The 21,041-nt window shown below is 41.9% G+C and overlaps 2 protein-coding genes across 2 annotated transcripts in view; one reads left to right on the top strand and one right to left on the bottom strand.

Annotated features, from left to right (window-relative positions):
- The first annotated feature begins 372 nt into the window (after window positions 1-372).
- On the top strand, window positions 373-3,680 carry LOC128782599 (uncharacterized). Its single transcript, XM_053933007.1, has 3 exons — window positions 373-539; window positions 1,065-1,548; window positions 1,868-3,680. The coding sequence occupies exons 1-3, from the start codon at window positions 373-375 to the stop codon at window positions 2,054-2,056; spliced, it is 840 nt and encodes a 279-aa protein (XP_053788982.1). The 3' UTR covers window positions 2,057-3,680.
- Window positions 3,681-5,200: 1,520 nt separating this feature from the next.
- Window positions 5,201-21,041, bottom strand: part of MED14 (mediator complex subunit 14) — a 34,729-nt gene continuing 18,888 nt past the window's right edge. Inside the window, exons 16-31 of the mRNA XM_053934824.1 lie at window positions 20,924-21,000; window positions 19,240-19,400; window positions 18,815-18,961; window positions 18,632-18,723; window positions 17,230-17,382; window positions 16,756-17,025; window positions 15,382-15,537; window positions 14,733-14,844; window positions 13,960-14,091; window positions 12,768-12,950; window positions 11,861-12,096; window positions 10,994-11,173; window positions 10,688-10,795; window positions 10,133-10,258; window positions 9,336-9,525; window positions 5,201-5,797 (exon numbers count right to left, since the gene is read on the bottom strand). Of these exons, the coding sequence (XP_053790799.1) occupies window positions 5,724-5,797; window positions 9,336-9,525; window positions 10,133-10,258; window positions 10,688-10,795; window positions 10,994-11,173; window positions 11,861-12,096; window positions 12,768-12,950; window positions 13,960-14,091; window positions 14,733-14,844; window positions 15,382-15,537; window positions 16,756-17,025; window positions 17,230-17,382; window positions 18,632-18,723; window positions 18,815-18,961; window positions 19,240-19,400; window positions 20,924-21,000 (2,397 nt within the window). The 3' untranslated portion in view covers window positions 5,201-5,723. The remainder of the gene's footprint in view (window positions 5,798-9,335; window positions 9,526-10,132; window positions 10,259-10,687; window positions 10,796-10,993; window positions 11,174-11,860; window positions 12,097-12,767; window positions 12,951-13,959; window positions 14,092-14,732; window positions 14,845-15,381; window positions 15,538-16,755; window positions 17,026-17,229; window positions 17,383-18,631; window positions 18,724-18,814; window positions 18,962-19,239; window positions 19,401-20,923; window positions 21,001-21,041) is intronic.

Genomic DNA, 21,041 nt, shown 5'->3' with positions numbered 1-21,041 from the left:
CACAGTACTGTTGTCAAAATAGCTATTTGCACATAGCTAAATCCCTAGGTATCAGTCAGCTTTACAGGCTGTCCAAGTAGTTAAAGCATACATCCATTTCTCCTTTTTTTTTTCCTTCAAGATCATTGATGGCACATGTACACAAACACCTCTTTTCTTTGCCTTGTCCTTGTCCTCCTTTTGATGGGAGGACAGAGCACAGATGTAAGTAAACAAGATGTATCTGTCCTGCTAGCTGATGTTTACACAGATCAGCAAGTCAGTGTTATTCCACAGCACCAGTGGGATGATCCCAGTGTCAGGTTGTGGAGTAGCTTCTGTGGAGGCACATGCACGTTGAACAAAGTGGTTTCCCAGCTGAGTGTGGAAGCCATGACAAGTTCCTACAACATCTCAGCTCTTCACAAGGAGAGGCCTCATAAGTACAAGGGGGAGAAGAGTGGCTGGAGGCAGCCCTGCAGAAATGGACTGGGGGAGTCAGTGTTGCTCCAGCAGCCAGGAGTGCAGAGCCCATCCCGAGGTGCAGCAGACATGGCACAGTGAGGTGCCAGCAGGGATTATCTCACCGTACTCTGTGCTGGGCCCGTCTGTTTAACAAGGATGTTGAAATCCTTGACTGTGTCCAGAGGAGGGCAACAAAGCTGGTGCAAAGGCTGGAAGGAATGTCCTGTGGGGAGTGGTTGAGGACTCTGGGCGTGTCTCCTTTGGAGAAGAAGAGGCTGAGAGGCGATTTCATTGCTCCCTGCAGCTTCCTGAGGAGGGGAAATGGAGAGGGAGGTGCTGAGCTCTTCTCCTTGGGATCCAGAGACAGGATAAATGGGAATGGTTCAAACCCACACTGTCAGGAGACATTTAGACTGGACATCAGGAAGCATTTCTTTACTGAGAGAATGGTCAAACGATGGGACAGGCTTCCTGCGGAGGTGGTTGATGCCCCAAGCCTGCCAATGTTTAAGAGGCATTTGGATTCTGCCCTTAACAATGTGATTTAAATTTTGGTCAGCCCTGAATTGGTCAGGCAGCTGGACTAAAAGATCCTTGCAGGTCCTCTCCAACTGAAATAGTCCTATCCTATCCTATCCTATCCTATCCTATCCTATCCTATCCTATCCTATCCTATCCTCTGTAAACTCGAGCAGCAAGGTGGGAGCTCAAGTGCAGAGCAGCACCAGAGGCACCAGCACAGCTCCCAGCCCTGTGCCAGGCTGGCTCTGTCCCTGCTTTTTGGGATCGACATCGCAGAGATCTGTGCCGAAAGCACAGGAAGGCCCAGCATGGCCTGCAGGCCCCCAGCCGCCTCCTCCCTCCTTCTGCTGCAAAATCAGCTCCAAAGGGCAGGGGTGCTTTTCTCTGTCTCTCTTAAATGCTGCTTTGCCAGCTTGCCGGCTGCTTTCAACAGCGTACTCGTCACGGAGGAAGCCTCAGAATGAAGATGCAGAAAGCAGCGCCGTGCGGCCGGGGAGCAGCGGCTGTGGCAGCAGGCAGGGCCGCAGCACCAGGAGCGCCCTGGGCGGGCTGCTGCGGGCTGGAGGGGGCCAGGGGCTGCAGGTGAGACATGGGGCTCCCTGCCCACACACACCAGGTCATGACAGTGTGGAGATTGGAGTGCTTCAGGCCCACGGGCAGGTTTCCCGAGGGTGGGTAGGACTCCTCGTCTGTTTCTGATCAGCTGCAGTGACCCTGAGAGGGGATAGACATCCATGAGGGAGGCACATCCCCAGGTGGGGCACAGGAGAGGGAGGGGACCCCTTCTTGCCCGAACCCCCCGAGCCCGGGGAGCTGCCTTCCCTAACACAGGGTAGGGATGTCAGCAACCCCCTTCCCACCCTGGAGCATTCACCCCCATTTTTCTGTAATTTCTGACAAGCTCCCCCTTCAGCCGCTGCCCTCCAAGAGTCCAAGTGCAGGTGATGCTCCCGGTGCTCTGACAGCTGGAGCCTCAGCAAAGTCCTTCCAAAGGCCCGTGTGGAGCTGGGGCATCGCAGGAGGAGTGAAACCAGTCCGTGCAAGGCTGAGCTCGACGCTTTCCCCGCTGTGGGAGCCCTATCCCGCATAGCAGGGACGCGTTTTCCCGCAGCACTGGCTGTGAGCCGGAGCTCTCCAGCAGCCCTGCTACAGGGGCTCTGCCTCCAGCACCTCCGGAGGCCCCTCCGAGCTCCTTTTCTAGGGCAGGGATTGAAGCTGCCGCATCCGTGCTGCTGTGCACAGCCTCCACCCAGCCCTTCCCCGCTCAGCATCCCTTATCTCCCGGAGCAGCAGCTGCACGCTTCCTGCCAGACCCTCCTCGCGGGGTCATTTCCCAAAGAATTAATGACTGCTCTGGAGGAACGTGAGGAGCTGGGAGTACGCGGGAGAGCGGCACGCAGTGAGGGGGCAGCTCTGCACCTGCTTCCCGGGCGTGCGATGCTCCCGGAGCCAAAGTTCAGCCTTAAAAACATTCCCCAAAATAATGATCCACCCGCTGAGCAGCAAACTCCCGGCGGCTGCTGGAGCACCTCCGGAAAAGCGTCGCATATTTGAAGTCAGCATGATTTAATCTAAATGTGAATGTCTCAATTACATCGCTATTATGGGGTTACAGAGAGTCACAGTTCGGTAATTACAGCCTCGATGCTACATATGGTTAATACATTTCAATTACACGTTAATTTATTGAAATACATTCCTACCTTAAAAACCTCTGAAATTCTGTGGTAGATGGAAAATTTGGGCCAGGGGAACAACTACAACCACTTGAGCTGAAATGGCCAGTGTAGCACAACTTCTGAAGTGACACCTTTGACAGACTCATCAAAGATCTGATTAAAATGACCCAAATATTCTCCTAGTAGTCTATTTTTCATACAGAAGATTTTGCTTTAAAATGCCTGCGAATGAGAGTAACTTCCAACTGACAGATGAAACTGAGCACAAGCCTAAAGACAAACTGCAGCTCGTAAAGAAAAACAGCTCCTGGTTTTATGGAGCTTTGTTTTGTCTCAGCAGTTTATCATCAAGAGCTTGTTTCCCTGCAGCCTTTGTAAACTCAGTTAAAAAAAAAAAAAACATCTGCAGACTCAAAGGCGATGTGTGGAACACTCAAACGTGGAAAGATAACAAGGAATTAAAACTTGAATTAGTTTCAAACCAAAACCCCCCCAGAACCTCACCTTGATTCTGCTCCTTGTCTGAGTATTTGCAGGGCTCAAAAAAGTCTCTTCCCTATTTTCTATCTTGAGGAAACCTTTAACAGGATCAGTATCTGTTATCTGGAAAGCCACAGAATCTATGGCTGCCATTGGGAATGGCTTTTTGGACACATAAAACTTGTTTCCATCTGACACTAGCTAACATTTCTAAGCCAGAGCTGTGGATCAGCTCAGAACAACTATTTTTCCTCTCTATAATTCAGTAATTCAGTAACTCATCCTTGTCCCATAGGTGGGTTGATCAGAAACTTAGAAACCTCCAGAAATGCTGAATGGAGTCACTGCAGCACTTTCAGTGAAATAAATGGACAAAGAAATCCACCATAAGGAAGAAATCTACAAATAGCCCCAATGCAGCAGGTGGTCGCATCATCTGGCTGCCAGAAAAAGGGACTGAACACATGGAAAATGAAACTTAAAACTGAAGTTGTAAATACAAATGAAAAACAAAACTTAAAACTGCAATTGTAAATACAGTCATTGCTTTAAAAGGAACAAGTGTCTCTGGTGAGTGGGAAATGCTTCCTTTTACTAGTAGTAAAAGGTAAAGTAGCTTACTTTAAGAATTTAATTTTTTAGGAGAAGTGTTTAAAATGTGGTGTATGTTATGAGTGCTGTATATAATATAAAACAAAATTCAACCTTCCCATCATCTGGGATTTGGAGTGTCAGTCCATAACCATCTGTCAGTAGTTGCATGTTTTGTTTTCTCTGCCCTGTGGGGAGGCCTCTCCCCTCCCTTTTATTTCCAAGTGCTGAAGCTCTGCTGCCATCACACTCGACATCCCCTGCCCCTTCCCACAACGGGCAGCAGGTACTGGTCATGTGTCAGGAAGCTGATTTTAGGCATGGGAATGCTCCCACCTCAAAACCAAGCCAGTGACCAAAACAACAGCCAGTGTTTTTCAGACATCCTTGTGACACCTCTCAATTTTAAAACATCAGTTTAGCTGTGAAAAGGCAGAAATGTGGGCTCTTTCCAACTGAGCAGCAGCAGCATTTAAAAACTGCAGGTTTTCACTCCAGGGGATGGGTTTTGTTGTTCAGAAGCAGAAGCTGTATAACCACCTGTTAAGATACACACGGGTGAGAGCAGCAGTGACACAGAATCCACTCTCACACCACAGGTCCAAGGCTGAAATCTGAGGTGGGCACCAAGCAAAAGGTGATTTCTAGCAGCAAGAGGTTCAGAGAAAGAAGCACTGTGACAGTTGTAGGGGCAATGGGCAGCCTTGAAGACAGCAAGGCAGGCTGGAATACATTCACTAAAAGGTATTTAAAATTAGTTTAAAGCATCTTTCAGCTGAGCAGGGAGCTGCCAGAGCTCTGCAAAGGCAGGCAGGCAGCACAGCTGAAAGTCGCTGTTGTAGGAAGTCAGGAAACCAACTTCATAAAAATTTGAGAATACTGATCAGGAAGACAAATGGTTAAATGAAAGAGTAACGCCTAAGGATGGACATTTTATTCAATTATAAGAGCCTTCAGGCATTACTGACAAAGTTATCTACAAACATCCAATTCAGGTAGTTAAGTGTGAGATTGTTTCTTCTTTGGATCAGCCTCTCCAATTTTGTGGTAGGAGGTCCAGCTTCTACCTTACCTGCCTCTACAATAAGACAAGAGCCTGTTATTACAGACTCCATGACAAATGACAAAAGGTTCTTTCTTCCACTACGCTTCCACTAAAAGCTTTGCTTTTGGGACAGAAAAGATGTAGTTCCTGGTATAAGAAATGAAGCACTATTTACAGTAGTTACTGGTTAATTCTACAACCAGGAAAATGAACAAACTCTGTTCTACTCTGATTTGGAACAAATGGAACCCAGAGGATAAATAAATAAAGATTTGTTTGGGTTTTTAAGTTAGCAGCACGTGTGTGTGTGTGTGTGTGTGTGTGTGTGTGTGTGTGTGTAACCAAGATCACATACAGAGATAGTGCAGGAAGTGTGAACATAAGAGATCTCATCAGTGGCTACAGGGGAGAGGAACAAAGTTTATAAGATGATACAACATCCATTTAAGATTTTTTAATCCAGTTTATTAAATATTGCTTTTTGGGGACATGTTTACAACAAGCCCAAATAAATTGTTTAAGGATTCAAAGCAGTCATATTAAAATACAGCTTCAATATAAAGTTTGTCACAGTTTTACAGTATTCAAAAATGACAGACCTGCCTTAAAAAAAGACTATTACACCAAAACATAAGAAAAACAGAAAAACAAACAAGTTTGGCATTTTCATAATCTTTATAGTATAAAACAGAATATTAAATCTATTACCAGCAAGCTGATACTTCAATCTATTACCTAGTCTGAAGTGTCTCCCATTAAAACACACTATACAACAGCACTATACAAAAGTCGTGGTGATACTCATGTGATGAAAGTGCATCCCTGAAAGTTTGCCAGTTTATAGTTAACTCTTAGAAAAAAAGGTAAAATTAAAACGTCCTCTTTTAACTGAAGGCTTTATTTTTTTTTTAATTTTTTTTTTTTGCTGTTTTGTCTCACTTTCAGCCTTCTTTTAAAAGTGTCTAGGGACGCCCCCCAGGGGGCAGCGTAAGATTAACCATCAAATCACGAACGGCTGCAAATATTGTGCATTCACCTGGAACAGGGAAAAGAGACAGGTTAGCACCGCGCCCCGGACAGCCCTTCCTCACTCTGGAGCAGGGAAAAGAGACAGGTTAGCCCCACACCCCACAGCCCTTCCTCACTGAGCCCCCTGCACCCCCAGGGCAGAGCCCAAGGTGCAGAGGCTGTGACTCCCAAACCCCAGCAGCCTCCAGGGACATTGGGATTTGTGGGAGTTACCAGCTGAAATACTCCAGCTTTCCCAGCAGGACTGCTCTTGTTGGTGATGGAATTGCAAGCAGCTCTTAACTTTTAATTGCTTTTGAATGTCAGATTGAATCTATGCTAGAACTGATTGCACATGGACTGTGGTCTGATTTTTTCTGTATGTTATTAATTAAGAGCACCTCATCTTACAAAGAAAATAACCCAAATTTTTCAAGTTTTATTTCTATTGATTGCAAGCAGAAACAAAACATTTTGAAAGACTCAAGTCTGAAACAGCTGGAAGATGTTTTCTGTCCTAAGCTCAGTCTTGGAAACATTTCTAATTCCAAGACTGGGCAACAGTCAGGAATCTGTTTCTTTCAACCAAATTGCTCTGGCTCTACCCTTGACATCTAAACTGCAAAATAAAATACAGAGCAGGTGGACTTCTGTTTCCAACAGCTGAGATTCAATACTGAGAGGAAAAACCAGCCACAGCTACCCCAAGTTTTAAATAGCACTTGTTAACAAAAACACACATTCTGAATAGCTTAAAGAAGTTAAAACCAACAGAAGCAAAACCATTAAATAAGAACAACAAAAGATGAAGCAACAGGCAGCTGTGATTTTCATCTACTATTTCCTACTAAGAGAATAAAATTAGTAGCCATTGTTGTACCCTGGTCACTGTGGGCTGAATTTTTCCTGCATATTTCAAGAAATATCAATTAGAAGACATTGAATTTTGCTGCTAAAGGAGCAACAGTGTGAGCAGAGATAAGAGCAGAGCCTGTTGGGATGCATTAATCTTAGCTGCCAGACTAGGGATTCCCAAGATTATTTTGGGCAAGTCATTATCATATCAAAGCTACAAATCTGGGCTAAATACCATCCACTGCATCGCTGAAAAACAGACACTGAAAAATGTTTAGTTTTGAAGTGCTTTAAGAATCATCATGAGTCCCCTGAGCTCCTCTCTAAGGGTCACCTCCATAGGGACTTTAATTTCCTTACCAGACTGATGTCCACTACATACTGTAGGTTTTGGACTTACAGCTCAAGTTTAAACTTATTATTCCAGGGCACTGATTTGTTCTCAGTTCATACAAGTATTTCCCCAAAGTGAAGTATTTTCTCCCACAGAAGCATAGGTAAAGTGGTCTTAGACAACATGTACTCACAATGAGTCAACACTTTACTGTTAAACACAGCAGAATGTGTTTGCCCACAGATCTGAAAAGAAAACTCTTTCAAAAGAACTTACTTTTCAGGCACTACCATTTTATTAAGAGGAAAATTAAGCTGAATACAAAATACTTTCTCACAAAGAGAGAAAGGTAAAAAAGATACAGCCAGAACAAGGCAACACTGATTCCAGGTTACAACGACAGTGCCAGTAACATCAGCTGTGCACAACGGGAGGCCCTGCTCCTTCCTGACTCAAACAGTGAAAAATTCCCTTAACCAAGCAGATTGCAATTAGTGCAGCAGAGAGCTAACAGGTAGGAAAGTTGGGAAAATCCTGGGTACAGCACAGGAGCAGCAGAAGAGAAAGGAGCAGCAGACGACAAAGGACACACATCTGGGATCTCCCACATACTGCTGTTCTAAGAGAAGTCTCCCAGCTATCTACTTTCATCTGTTGGCTCTCCTATTACCTTTCAATGGTCAAGAAGATATTCTTGCTCTCTTTCATCAGTTATAATAATGTATGCTTTGACAATAAGAACAGAAGGAATTGCATTTCAAGTGTCCACAGGGAAGATCCTATTTTTGCTGAGTGATGGTGGAAATAAATAAAATCATACAGACTCATTCTTTCTTTTGGAAGTTAGAGGAAGGACTACTAGAAATTTCCTCTGCTTAGCCAGCTACATTTTTCTTTGCCTGGACAAGGTTCTGCTTGTGGCTCCAATGCTTTTCCTATGCTTGTTTTCCCCCTGTCTATACTTTGCTCCCTGTACTGGATTCCAAAACTGCTTCAAAACTTGCACAACAAACAAAAATTGTCCATTTTGATCTATCTAGTGACTATCAGAAAACATCTCACCACACATCACCAGAGCAGCTTTGACAGTTACTTGCTCTGCCTGTGGTATTTTGTGGAGGGTTTACTTTAAAGCACAACTCAGGACAGTAACAAACAGCAAAGCAAAAACCTACCCTTCCCCACACCAGAGGAACTCTGTGGGGAAGCACCTTCCAAAAGCAACACCTGAAGTTTAGTTAGTGTATTTTGAAATAAACTATACAAATAACAGCTCTTGTTTTGATATACAAACAACAGCTCTTTTCCACATACAGAACTCCTACAGGGAACTCCACATGCCCTCAAAGCTTTTTTCTCTCCTATTTACCTACACTAGTACTACATGTTAAACAGAAAGTGCATATTAATTTAAATCCCATCACAAGTTTCAGAAATGTATGCATATCCACACCAGTTTAAGGTAAACATTGCTTATGTTCTACCAATTGCAATAATCCATCAAGCATAGTTAAAATTACTGCATAACAACAAGATGAATAATTATACAAAAGAGAAGTAAAAGTCAACCTCTGGATTCACAACTTCAATCTATTCATTGGGTTACTGGAAAAATGATGTTCTTCATCAGAACTGAAAGATACTGTTCTTATGAGCCATCTGTGTACTAGGACCCCAAACCACTGCTTACAGAAACATGCTGCCCAAAGAACCTGCTACTGTTCTTCCATGTTTTAGATAATAAAAGAAAAATAAAAGGTATAACAAGAGGGAAAGCAAAGCACAACGCTGCTCATGGTGCACTACCTACAGGCCAATGAACACTCAGAACAACCTAGCTCAAACACTTCACAGCATGCCTGGTGGACAGAACTGTATGCACCTCTGCTAGTGGACACACTGACAAAGGAGTATACAACCACTGCAATTACTTTTAAATCATTCACAGCACATGGACAAGTTCTGATAACTATTTTAACATCCCTTTATATTCTACTGTTAAGCTGAGTAACTTCATAATTAACCATGAAAACTGACACTTGGCCATAGCATATTTCTTGTGACTCATTCTAGGCCCATTTGTCAAAAAGTGTGACTCTTACTGAGCAGCAAGAGTTGGGCCAACAAGAGGTGGGAGCATTCTATCACTTGGGCAGAACAGCAAAACCCAGCCTGAATCATCAGTGCAACCTTCTGCTGTGTTGCCAGTACTTCCTATTAAGTTATATATTGCCTGTCACGTCAGGAGTTTGTAATCACTAAAGAAGTAAGATCGAAACCAAGAAGAATTCAGTCTTAATAGAGGTTTAGTTTTACACTGGAGATTTGTCACAGATGTCTGGGTGAAGAGAATATATCTACTGGACATGTACAGTACCTGGTCGTGGTGAATTCAGTTCAGCAAACCTCTTTAGAATATTGCTAACCATCATTGGAGAAGCAACAGAAGAGTTCTGCTGCCTGGGAATGTCAGCCTGTTGCGTTGTACCCGAAGCCATATCATAAATAATTGGGACAATAATACTAACAGCTTCCTGTGGGACTGTTGTTTTCTGTGTTAGCTGAAGCTGTAGGGAAACAACCCAAAAAGAGTGTTAAATGGAATGACCATGTACTTCAGTGCAACTTCTGATACAGTTAAACACTCCAGGCCTACAGACAGCATGTACTTCCACCCCCCTGTTTTCAGACATCAATTCTATAACAGAGAAATTATCAGTCAGGTGGAGACTATTGTCTTCTCAAAAGCACCCCACAGTGAGCATTGCCTCGGGCACAAAACTAATGTAGATTTGTTCTGAACATCTCATCTCTCTTGTCTCCCAGCACCACTAATGTGCATGTCACCCGATCTAGGTGGCTAGTGCCTCAAAGAAGAACTAAACACCCACAAGGGGAGCTCTTGAAGATGCAGCCCAGAGGGAGCTGAACTTTATATATTGTCAACATCTCTTCAAGAACACGAAACATGAGAAATGGCTTTAGTAGGAAGGAGAGTAGGAATATGAACTGAACTCATTACAAAAGAGATCCAAGCAAATCGAGGATTCCAAACAGCACAACATTTTTAGCTATTACAGCTGTCAGATACAGTGGGCTTATGTTTTGCTATGAACTCGTGATGATCTCAGAGACATGCAGGGTTAGAATTTTAAAACAGATAGCTCTACTTACAAAAAACAACATTTTGGATTTCAGCACAACAGCAGGTGTTCCTGGAGGCGCAATTGGTGGAGCGCTGGGAGGGATTGTTAAACAAAACTGCACATTCCATTTCAGCTGACTTGCCTGGTCAGGGAACTGTTCAAAGAGAGCAGCACATAGAAATAACAGCAAAGTTCTCATGTCAGTGACACACACAACTACGAAACAGGGAAGCACCACAAAGCAGAATGTGCCTCTTCAGCTAAACCTGCAGACATTGTCAAGTTTAGAGAAACCAGAGTAACTCTGAAAGAACTGAGCATAGTAACACAATCAGAAAGATTCCAGTCAGTCTATACATGTGCCTGTTGTACCATGTCTGCAGTTCCTTAAAGTAATCAGTTTAAATGAGAAATTTTGAGTGTTTCCAGAAAAGCTAGTAGCAAAATGAAAAATTCTTCAATAACACTAAATAACTTATGTATAAATTTAATTTGTGTGTTTGTAGATAAAGATACATTAGCCTTTTTAAAAAATGTAAGAATTGAAGTCGGGTGAACGAAATAAATACAACAGCTGACTTACCAGCTCCAGTTTCATGATGTGTACGCAGTCCCTGAGGATGTGCGTGGGAGCCCCTAGTAACTTTGTGAAGGCTATCAGGGTGTTTGCTTTAAAAGGTGGTCCTGCAACCTAAAGAAAGACACTATTTAGTAGTGCCTATTTAGATAATAAATATATCATTTAATATGCAACCAGCATGCACAGCTGTCAGCTTTATATTTTGCAGCTCTTACACATGCCAGTGAAAGTCAGCAGGACCACTCAAAACAACACCAGACATTAAAAGCAATGCACAAAAACATCAACGTTCTTGATTTCAATACATACCCTTGTTTCAAAGAACTTCTCCAAAACCTGTAACTCCTCTGATTTCCACTGTCCTGTATTTTCAGGTGTTACTTTCAGCTGCAAGGTCTGGTTGGTTTTGGGATTGAGAGCAACCCTGCATTTCAGTGCCTCAGTCTTAAACATAATGACACCTGGTTCATTGGAGTTTATTAACTGTAGCTGCATAAGAAGGAGATTCACAGTCAATTAGTCATTCAGTAAATGGAATGAACTCACACACACACAGTCTCTCACTCTCTCCGCAAAGTATAGAGATCAACCTCTCTTTCCAGAAAGAAACACATGATATTTTAATACAGGTAAATTTACCTTGAGAATTAAGCTTATGCCAGATTTGGCTTCTTTTTCTGTCACTGAATCCATGCCACAGAAGTGAAGAGGCACATTTGTCTGTCCCTAACCCTAAGGTAACATTCCTGACTGAGCAATTACCATTAACTAGTAACTCACTTCTCTTGGCAATCCTGCCAAGGAGTGCTACCCACAGTCACCCCGTGGCTGTTCCAGCAAACTCCCAATGGACATGCTAAACCCAAAGAACCCACAGCATCTGAAACTTAGATCATAGACTTGGTCATAGACTTAGATCTGAAACTTGGCCATAAGACTTGCTATTCTAACAGTTACCAAATTTCACCTGACCAAATCTAATTTGTGTGGAAAAGAAGTGGAACTAAATGATTTCTCTAAATTTGACACTTTAGATGGCAAAAATCAGAAGTACAGCACAAATCTAACAGCAAACAGTTATTTTATTTATTTTATTTGAAGCATTTCAGTTTGTGCCTGATTTGAAAGACACGGAGCAGTCACATACCCACAGGTCCATTCAAACTGAAACCGTACCGTTTCCTGTTGAATGATCCTCTGAAGATGCCTCCTCATAATCACCGACCCAAGGAATCGCTCAAGAGGGGAGCACAGATAGCTGCCAGCTAGTCCTGGCACAAGCCCAGGGGTAGGAGAGGGCAAGAGCAGAATATTCAAGGCACTGTGGGTGAGGATTGTAGGAATGGATGCAGCCCAAGAGCGCTGAGGTAGTTTCCGAGGTGGAGGCATGCTTGTTGGCATGACTTGGGAACCTGTGGGGACACAAGGACTTGCAATTAGGGAGGATTTAAGCTGAAACATAAAATATATATTCACTTCAATTGTCTCTATTCATCAATAAGTCTTCTGGGACAAGCTCAATCCTTCTTATTTAAGAATTTGCCTGCCTAGTGATAGGCATCAGACAGACAAGGAATTAGTTTTGACCCTGAACCCATGCAAAGAGTCTCAGTAACATTGAAATCCTCCTCCCTTTTCCTCTTTCTGCAGCATGCCAGCAGACAGCAGGTTTGCACAACAAACTCAATGGGATGTAAAGATGGCTAAATCAGTCGTGCAAGAGCAGCATTACAAATCTATGATGTGAAAAGTTAGTATTTGGGCTGGCAAATGTGCCTATCATTGCTTTCACTCTGAAGACTTTTCTCTTAGTCATGGAGTTTAATAGTTTCAGACTGATTTCTGCACTGCAACAAAAGCTATCATCAATCCTGCTGACATTTATGCTGTATGCTCTAGCTCACTTTTATAATTTGTTATTGAAGATTTGAAGTAGGACAGAATCAAGGCTTAATTTCCTTAGACATTTACTGCACAAGGACAGTAAGGACTGTTAGACTGACACAAGAACTACCAAAAAGAACACAACTAGAAGTGTTAAACATGAGTTTTTCACGGTTATAAGACTGATAAAGAAGCCTACTTGTTCCAGCTCGTGGGGAATGAGAGGCATCAGGGACAGGTGAATGAAGGGAAGGGTTGGCTGGTGACATTCCAGGCATCCGTGCTGCTGGTGATGGACCAGAGACCTGGGGAGATCCTGGCCAATTCCCTGCACGCTGACTGGGTGACATCATGGTGTATGGTGAGCTTGGGTCTATGGTACCTACAGATGTTACAAGACCATTATTATTTCTTTAAAAAGTAAAAGGCTTCCTAATAGAGAAATCTAAACAAGGCTTAACCAACATGAAAATGCCTGCAAGCTTTCAGACTATTTACAACCATACAAAAAGCATGAGTGGGGTCAGAGAATAAAAATCAAGATACAGATTTCAAGGGTTTCCAGGTTGCATTTTTTAAAAAGTAGAATGTTAAGGAAAATTGTGATGTTCAACAAGTAATAGGTTCTAAACCAAAAGGAGCTCTTGCCTACCGACTTGGACTTCTACTGGTCCTTAGCAAAGGAAGCCTCAGCCAGCCAGTTCCTTATTTATTCAGTATCTTACAGTTATTGCTGCAAAGGTATCTCTGCTATACAGACTGATCAGAACCTTAAACCTACTCTGTGGTACATCTCTCTCACTTTGTTCATCTCAATAGTCAAAACACTGCTCATTTGATGTGATCTATAGAACAGTTTCCAATGTACTGTGATTACACAAAGGATTGTTTTGGCAGCTTTCAAAAAAAACCAACCAAATTAATAAAGGAAACAACCACAGGCATGTTGCTCACATACAGATATGTCAAATCAGCGAGACTTTGATAACATTTCCAAATTGCAAGTATGTGAATTTCTAACCTGTTCCACTTATTTTTCCAGGAAATGTAAGCAGTGAAAACTCACTAACTAATCTAACAAAAGAAAATGCTCATTAAAAGCTGCAGCCACTGTTCTGCTACAAGACCATATTGAATTTCCCTACATTAGTAAGCAGAAAGGAGTGACTGAGAATCAATTTTTAACATGTTAGGAACACCTCGACATGCCATGCAGCTACTTTTGACTCCTGTTAACAATTAACACTCACATATATGAAAACAGCTACTTGAGCCAATTACAAACCATGATTTTTTCTCAATTAACTTAGGTCTGCTCTGAAAGACTTAATTTTAAGAAGCAAATCTGCCCTCCCTGTCAATCCATATACACCTGCCAGTAAAGAACTCACCATGTGGGCTGGCAAAGTTAGCTGTTTGTCCCATTGTGATTCCAAGAGAGGAAGGTGAAGGAGTTGGACCAAAGGATGCTGGTGATGGTGCTCTTAAAGCCCCACTAGGTGAGCTTGCAGCATGCAAATTTCCTGATCAAAGACATCACATCACTTGACATACACATTTCTCACCTTTCTGTTCTATTTTTTTTCTGTCAACTGCTCCCTCCTTTTTAGGGAGACAGCAAACAAGATTCAAGAGAATTTTTTTTTTGCTCTCAATGACTTTATTTTGTACATGCATGTACATGTTATATTTATGCATATACTGTTATATTTTTCAGGAAACTTCCCATGATATCTGGCTTGAAGAATGGCATTTCCCCCCTGCCCAGCCCTTCCCGAAATTAAATATTTTCAGCTGTTGTTCTACAACAGCCGGGAGCAGAAAGCAGAGCTTTGATGATGAAAAGCTTTTCTGAAAAAGCAGGTATTGAAAATTAGCAGGTTTTTGTCTTAGCAAAACAGTATTGTTTTTGTCTTATCAACAGTAATGATGAAATAGCCCCAAATATTACACAGCTAAAAGATGAGTTTTACTTAATGGGTTTTTTTAGCTTCAAAATGTACTTTCCAAAACATGCATGGCAGGACTCTACTTCCCCCCCCCACCCCAGTGTAAAGTGCATTCTCTGGCTAATGTGGGGCTAGACACAGCTCAAATAATATAAAAACCACACATACACAAAGACCTATTTTTCTAGGACAGGATCAGCTCCCAGCCATCCTACCTGGTGACTGTGTGTGCATCATGGATGGGGAGGGTGTCACTGTGTTGTGGTAGGAGGTGGGTGGTGAGGTGAGAGGATACGCTCCCGAGGCTCCTGCCTGTTTTGCAAATGGCTGAAATTGTCAACACAGGACAATGAAAACTTTTGATCATTTTGTACCAAAACAAAAGTTAAGTATATGCAGGAGAATACTAATAAGGCTTTAGTCTTACAAGTTCATCCACACTTGAGTTCTTTGATTTTCTATACTATCTTGTTCAGTGCTCACTTTTTTTTTTCAGTTTCTTCTAAAGACATAATATCTCTTTACCTCTCTCCCTTTATCTGCCACCCTGTAACAGCAAAGCCTCCTGACTCTCCCTCCCATCTTTTATCTTAAACAGTTGCTTTCTCTCCCTCAGTCCTTTGCTTCTAGGCAGCAAGTCTCATGTGACCTTCCAAAGCTGCTGTTCATATGCTATGGGCTGTTTACACTGGAATGAGAAATGCAAAATAAATTAATACATTTTGCCCGAAGGGGAATTCTACAGCAGAGTGGGTTTATAGTCTCCCTTTCCATTTTTGTTACTGTTAATCCCTTTAGAACATGAAGTTCTTAGAAATCTACTGTTGTGGAAGACAATAAACATTTATTTTGCCTGAAGGGTACCTGTTGTTGTGGCTGCTGTGGTGGCTGCTGGGGTTGGAGCTGTGATATCAAAGAATCCATCATATCTCCTCCGATAGGAGAAGGTGGGTTATCATCTTCATTTACAGATCGTCTCCGTGCATCCTGATTGCTGTCAACAAACATGTTCAGGAATGTCTGTGGAAAAAGCAGTTTTGTTAGCAGTTTGCCCATTTAAATTTTACTATACAAATGAAAGCAGTAGTTGCTAAGCTTTAAAACTACCTTTATTAGCTACAGCACATAGGAGACAGGCAAGTCTCTGGAACCAAATACTAGTGGACATTCATTAAGTACAATATAATTAGTCTGCAATATATATCAATTAATAAACAGAGATACCTGGCTCTATAATAAGAAATATTTCCCATAAATTGAAATACCAACATTTTTCTTCTCTCCTTAAAGATAAGGAAAAAATCTACACTTGGAAATACCTGTTCCAGAACAACTCCTGAATATCCAGAATCTACAGGGCTGCTGTATCACACCTACAACTGCCCTGTTTGGTTAAGAACATCTAAGTCATCTGCTCCACAGCATTCTCTTGTACTCAGAGGAACCTGCCAACTTTCTTGAATTAATTCCTCCTCTACCTTCCCATTTCCATTCTCTTCTACCACTTTACACTGGTATCTACAATCTCCTTCTTTCCATTATCCTTTCATTTGGCATTTGTTAAAGAGGCAGATGTTCAGGATCAGTTAAATGCAATACGAGAAAATCAATATTCAGTTGCAACCGTCAGAAAAAAAAAATTAGCAAATTAACCTGTTTCTCAAAGGGTGCCATTTTACAGTATTTCAGTATAACTAGCACTGGTACAAGCTGCCCTAAGGTATTCTGTCAGTGTACAGAGATTCATTTTTAAGGAAGAGTGAACCAGCACCGCATTTGGAAGGAAAGCCACAAGCTCTTGCCACATGCTGATGGGAACTGTTTTAAAAGAGAAGTTTCTGTCTAGAATCATCTGACATGGAGTATTGTCCCACCTGCAACTTATGAGCACTGTGCTGCCACACAAAACAGTCTGTGAGGAGAGTTGCAGCTAATCCTGGAACACACATCTAGCCTAGAAACAAAGCTTCATCAAGTTTCAACAAAAGGATGCCTGAATACACAGATAAGAAAAAAAAAAAAAGCCTACCACTTGATGTTATTTTTTTTAACGGAAACGTTTTAATTCAAACTAATTAACAGATCTACCAATAAATCAAAAACTTCTACGCTCAGAATTTCAGAAGGACCGCAGGTCTCCACAAAGAAAACCTTCACCAAGCTCTTCTCCTCAGATTCACACTTCCAAGTGAGAAGCTCATTTATTGACAAGCTGCCAGAAAACACAGGAGTGCTCACCTTTAACCCAGGCGCGGGGTAAAAGCCCTCCACTATCTTGCTGTTGTCGAAGAGGCTGTAGGCGCCGTCGCGGATGGCCACCACGCCGCGGCTGCGGCAGTAGATGTCGATGCAGTACATGTTCCTGAAGGCCAGCCTGATGTGCGTGGGGGACTGGGGCAGGATGGAGAAGCACTGGTAGGCAGTGTTGGTGCGTTGGGTCAGCCCCAGCATGGGCACGGTCGGGAGTTTGTTGATGGCGTTTAGCGGAGCCTGAGTGTCAAACAAAACCTGGGAGAGAGCGGAGATTGAGAGGTCAGGTAGCTTATCCAAAAGGAAAGGTCGGGGAAAACGGGGCATAGCAGGGAAAATTAGATGCTTTCTGGCAACGAGATTCATAAACAACCATAACACCCTTGAAGAGATTCAGTTTAATCAGAACTCAGCTCCATAGTGTCTTGCAATTTTCTTGACAGAAGTTTTTTAGAACATTACCTGTAACAACTGCACCACGTTTGGCGTTTTATTAAACATCTCCTGGAGCTGGTGCAGAATTGTGTTGTGACAGTTACTGCAACCTGAGTTTGGGCCAACTGTTCCCAGTGAAATGTGGAATTTCTGGAGGATGGAGTTCCACTGAATGCTGATCTGCAATGTCACAAACATAAAATGGTCTTGGAAGCTAGAACAAGTAGGTTGTAATAACTTACTTATTCTACTCTTATATTATATGTTGTAATAATCTTTAATATAAGAGGTTATAGTAAGAGATTACAACAAGAAAGTTGGTCAGATTTAATTTTTCCCCCCATTTTCCATCAAACCTCAATAGATTCATAATTCACCCTCCTCAAAAGCTGCTGAGGCTGTGAAGAAAAGAAAAAGCACTCTCAGGTTTAACACCCATTCAGCTGCCTGGATTGTTGGCAACCAAACTCAACCAAAAAGCAAAATAATCTTTTCTGCCAAAGTGAGAGAGAGAAAATTAAACTTGAGAGATTCATGAAATGGAAAACTGATTAGTGAGTTGCTGGAGGTGGACTGGTTTTCTTAAGTTACATTACACAAAAATGAGTACTGGATAATATGTAAGGAAGTTAAATGCAAAGTCTATACTGCTGCTCTGGCTACTTACATATATATAACATACATATGTATGTATGTATACATATATATATATATTTACACACATTTCCCACGAAAATGCACATAAAAACACTTCTAAAAGTTTTCATCTTAGAAAATGAACACACAAAGGTCCCAGGAAGCAAATTTCAAGTGTATCAAGCTACTTCGCATCAGCTGCACACAAAATTATATTCTTAATCCGAAATAAACATGCTCTTAATTCTTCCTCTACCCTGCACTTAACGCAAAGATGTGAGCAAGTACCCAGTTATTTAAGTAATTAATAAGTTGTAAATTCAAATACTACAGATGAAGCTAGAGTTCTGAACAAGAGAACAGCACCGCTACAAAATAATCAATGAACACCTCATTGAAAGCACTGTGCTACATTTAAAACTTATTAGAGTCCTCTCTTTTAAGGCAGAATTAGGCATTCAGCTTACACATATCCATCCATATATCCCAGTACAGCAGTGAGCAGTAACAATACTTACACAAAGTTTTTCAGAAAAAGGCTGCCACACCAGCTTTCATCAGTCAGAAGCACACAGCTGTCCTTTCCACAATATAAAGCATCTAACAGAAATTCTCAAAAATACTGAACTTCTAGCAACCCAACAAATCAGCAATGCAGCACCCTCTGTCTTTTCTACATTCATCTATATTAATTCCACTACAAAGAAAAATTGTGCAGCAAAATTCTGAGAAGTCTAAGCCTACCCATTCTGTTTTCAATCATACATTTGAAGTCCATTTAGGAGTTACTCACTGAGCTCCCCTTGGTAGTTCCGTAACAAAGGATAAGTTTTCGGTAGTTGTAGATCCGAACTTCTGAAAAAATGTTTAAGTGGTTGGGGATGTCTGTGAAGAGAGGAGGGAAGAAAGTCAGAGTGAGAAAATCACAGTCGTCTGTAAGCCCATCACTCTGACAAAAAGGAGGTGATTTCTGTACCTGGTAAGGACCGTGCAAACTCCAGGACACACTCGTACAGCCGAGCAATACTGTTCCAGTCATTGAGGAACATCTCGACCACTTTGCGACCTCCAACTGGTTCAGACAACTGGTTTTCATACGTCAGGTAAACATGTCGGGTTGGTCCTGCAGTGTGAGGAGATGGGAAATAGTGATCAATCCAGCGGTTCCTGAGCTGTGGTTTACAGACTAAGAGTGAATTGTGGCAAGTGACCAGGAAGCACATTGAAATAACAAAAATGCATCCATTCAGCAGTCAGAATTTTGATTAAGGTACACTGTGGTTTATTAGAAATCTTAGGAACAGACAGCTGTCCATTTAAACCAAGACATTAAAACTACTGGAATAGACAATGTAAACTACAAAGAAACAAAATTTACCAGCGTTCCTCAATGAAACTTGCCTTGTTCCCTGGATGAAGTGCTGTTCAGCGGGCAGTTTGCAAACACCAGCTCGGCCACCCACGTGCGATTATTTCTACCTTGTAGTCGGAAAGTGCAATCAAGAAGAGATCGGTCCAAAGCCTTCTGTGTTTCCTCATTTACACCTTTACAGGGAGGAATTCTATACATGACAAAAACAATCTCCATTAGACATAGTACAGCTCCACAAGTAACTACACTACCTTCTAGTATTTCCTGAAGGACTCCCAAGTCTGGACATGAAAGGATGAACAAATCAACAGCAGAGGCAGCTGGACTGCACAGTGAGATAAACCATTCCTCTTCAAGGACTGTAATAAGTGTGTCACAAAAGCACTCTGAGCTAAGACCACTTTTTATATGGATTCAACATCTGCAAATTACAGACTGTTAAAGGATCTGCTGAATTGTCCTTATCTCCTGGTGAACTAAGAGCTCACCAATATAAAGCTCTTATCTAGAGAAATAAGCCAAAAAAGATGAAAATAACTAAGTTCTCTGGCAATCTGAATTCATTTGCCTTCTAGAACAAGCTTGCTCTACATGCAATGAACAACCTGGCAGTTCCCTTAGTACTCACTAATTTATTCGTATCCCAATGTGTGAACTGAGCACAGGGGACAGACTAAATAAAGCTTAAGTAAAAACATGCCAAACTCTTTTTCAAATTCCTTGAGGATCTAGCCAGAAATCCCATGTTCCACCCTTAACTTTGATTCACAAGTTCTATGCTCATATGCAAAGTTAAAAAGGTAGGGCCTGATGCATTTGGACACCAGTGCCTTTATGTCACTGTACATTTCTGCAGCAGAACAGGAGTTACGAAGGTTTTACTCCAGGAGGTGTCTTTGGGGTTTGCGGTTTTTTGCTTTAAACTCTATTTGTTGTAGGTCCAGTTAGTGGCTGGTTGTGGCTGGCATTCCTCAGGGTTAACACAGAGGCAGGTACTATTGGCCTGCTATTAAGAATTTCAATATAACTATTTCAGTAGCCTGTATGATACAGAAGAATAGTAAATTTGCAGATGATGACAAACTGAAGTGAGCACTTAAGATGCTCACTTAGAAGGTCAGGGCTGCCCTTCACAGAGATCACAGATGGCTGGAGGAACAAGTTAACAGGAACCTTATGAAGTTCCATGAAAACAAATGCGAAGTCTTGCATTTGGGCCTAAATAACCTATTAAATTACTGCATGATTCTCAGATATTTCCTCTACAACCTCTTTACCATGCAATTGTCTTTTCTGGAAATCCTGGCCTTTTCCTCTGCAGTTTCACATAATTGTCAAATAACATATGGAGTATGTAGGCCTCTGATCTGATCTAAAATTGCATGTTCATGAATCATCACCACTTCTTCCTGAGCACTGCCTGGATTTAAGGATTAAGGACTGTCAAACTGTTTTCAGAGCCCCGCAGTTCAGGTTAATGAAGGAAAAAAGTTGTAGTTGGCTCTTAGTCTACTCTAATTTTCCCCTTTCTCTAGCACTGCTTCACATGCAAGTACAAGACACACAGTAGTAACACCCCTCCAGAAAAAAGGAAAAAAAAAACCCCAAAACAAAAATCCTGTCACTGTCCCGATATTCTTATTGTTACTCTCGAAACAAGCCTTTTTTTTCTCTCAAGTGTACAGTAATAAAACACAGAGAATATCCTCTTACTTTAATAAACGTATTGCATGGCTGAAGCCGTCTCCTTCTACTTGTACTCCCTGGTGAGGAATGTCCATATTGGATAACTAGGAGTCAACAAGAAAAATGTTATTCCAAGCAAAAAGTC

The sequence above is a fragment of the Vidua chalybeata genome, chromosome 2 (genome assembly GCF_026979565.1).
Source record: "Vidua chalybeata isolate OUT-0048 chromosome 2, bVidCha1 merged haplotype, whole genome shotgun sequence".
NCBI lineage: Eukaryota > Metazoa > Chordata > Aves > Passeriformes > Viduidae > Vidua > Vidua chalybeata.
Note: the sequence above shows the minus strand (reverse complement) of the source record. Positions and strands in the feature narration are given on the sequence as shown.

Bases quoted from the DNA above. Each gene is read 5' to 3' on its own strand.
- LOC128782599 (XM_053933007.1), top strand. From the start codon at position 373: ATGACAAGTTCCTACAACATCTCAGCTCTTCACAAGGAGAGGCCTCAT. The intron at 540-1,064 runs GTGAGGTGCCAG...CAACTGAAATAG, and splicing joins GGTGCAGCAGACATGGCACA to TCCTATCCTATCCTATCCTA. The intron at 1,549-1,867 runs GTGAGACATGGG...ATTTCTGACAAG, and splicing joins GAGGGGGCCAGGGGCTGCAG to CTCCCCCTTCAGCCGCTGCC.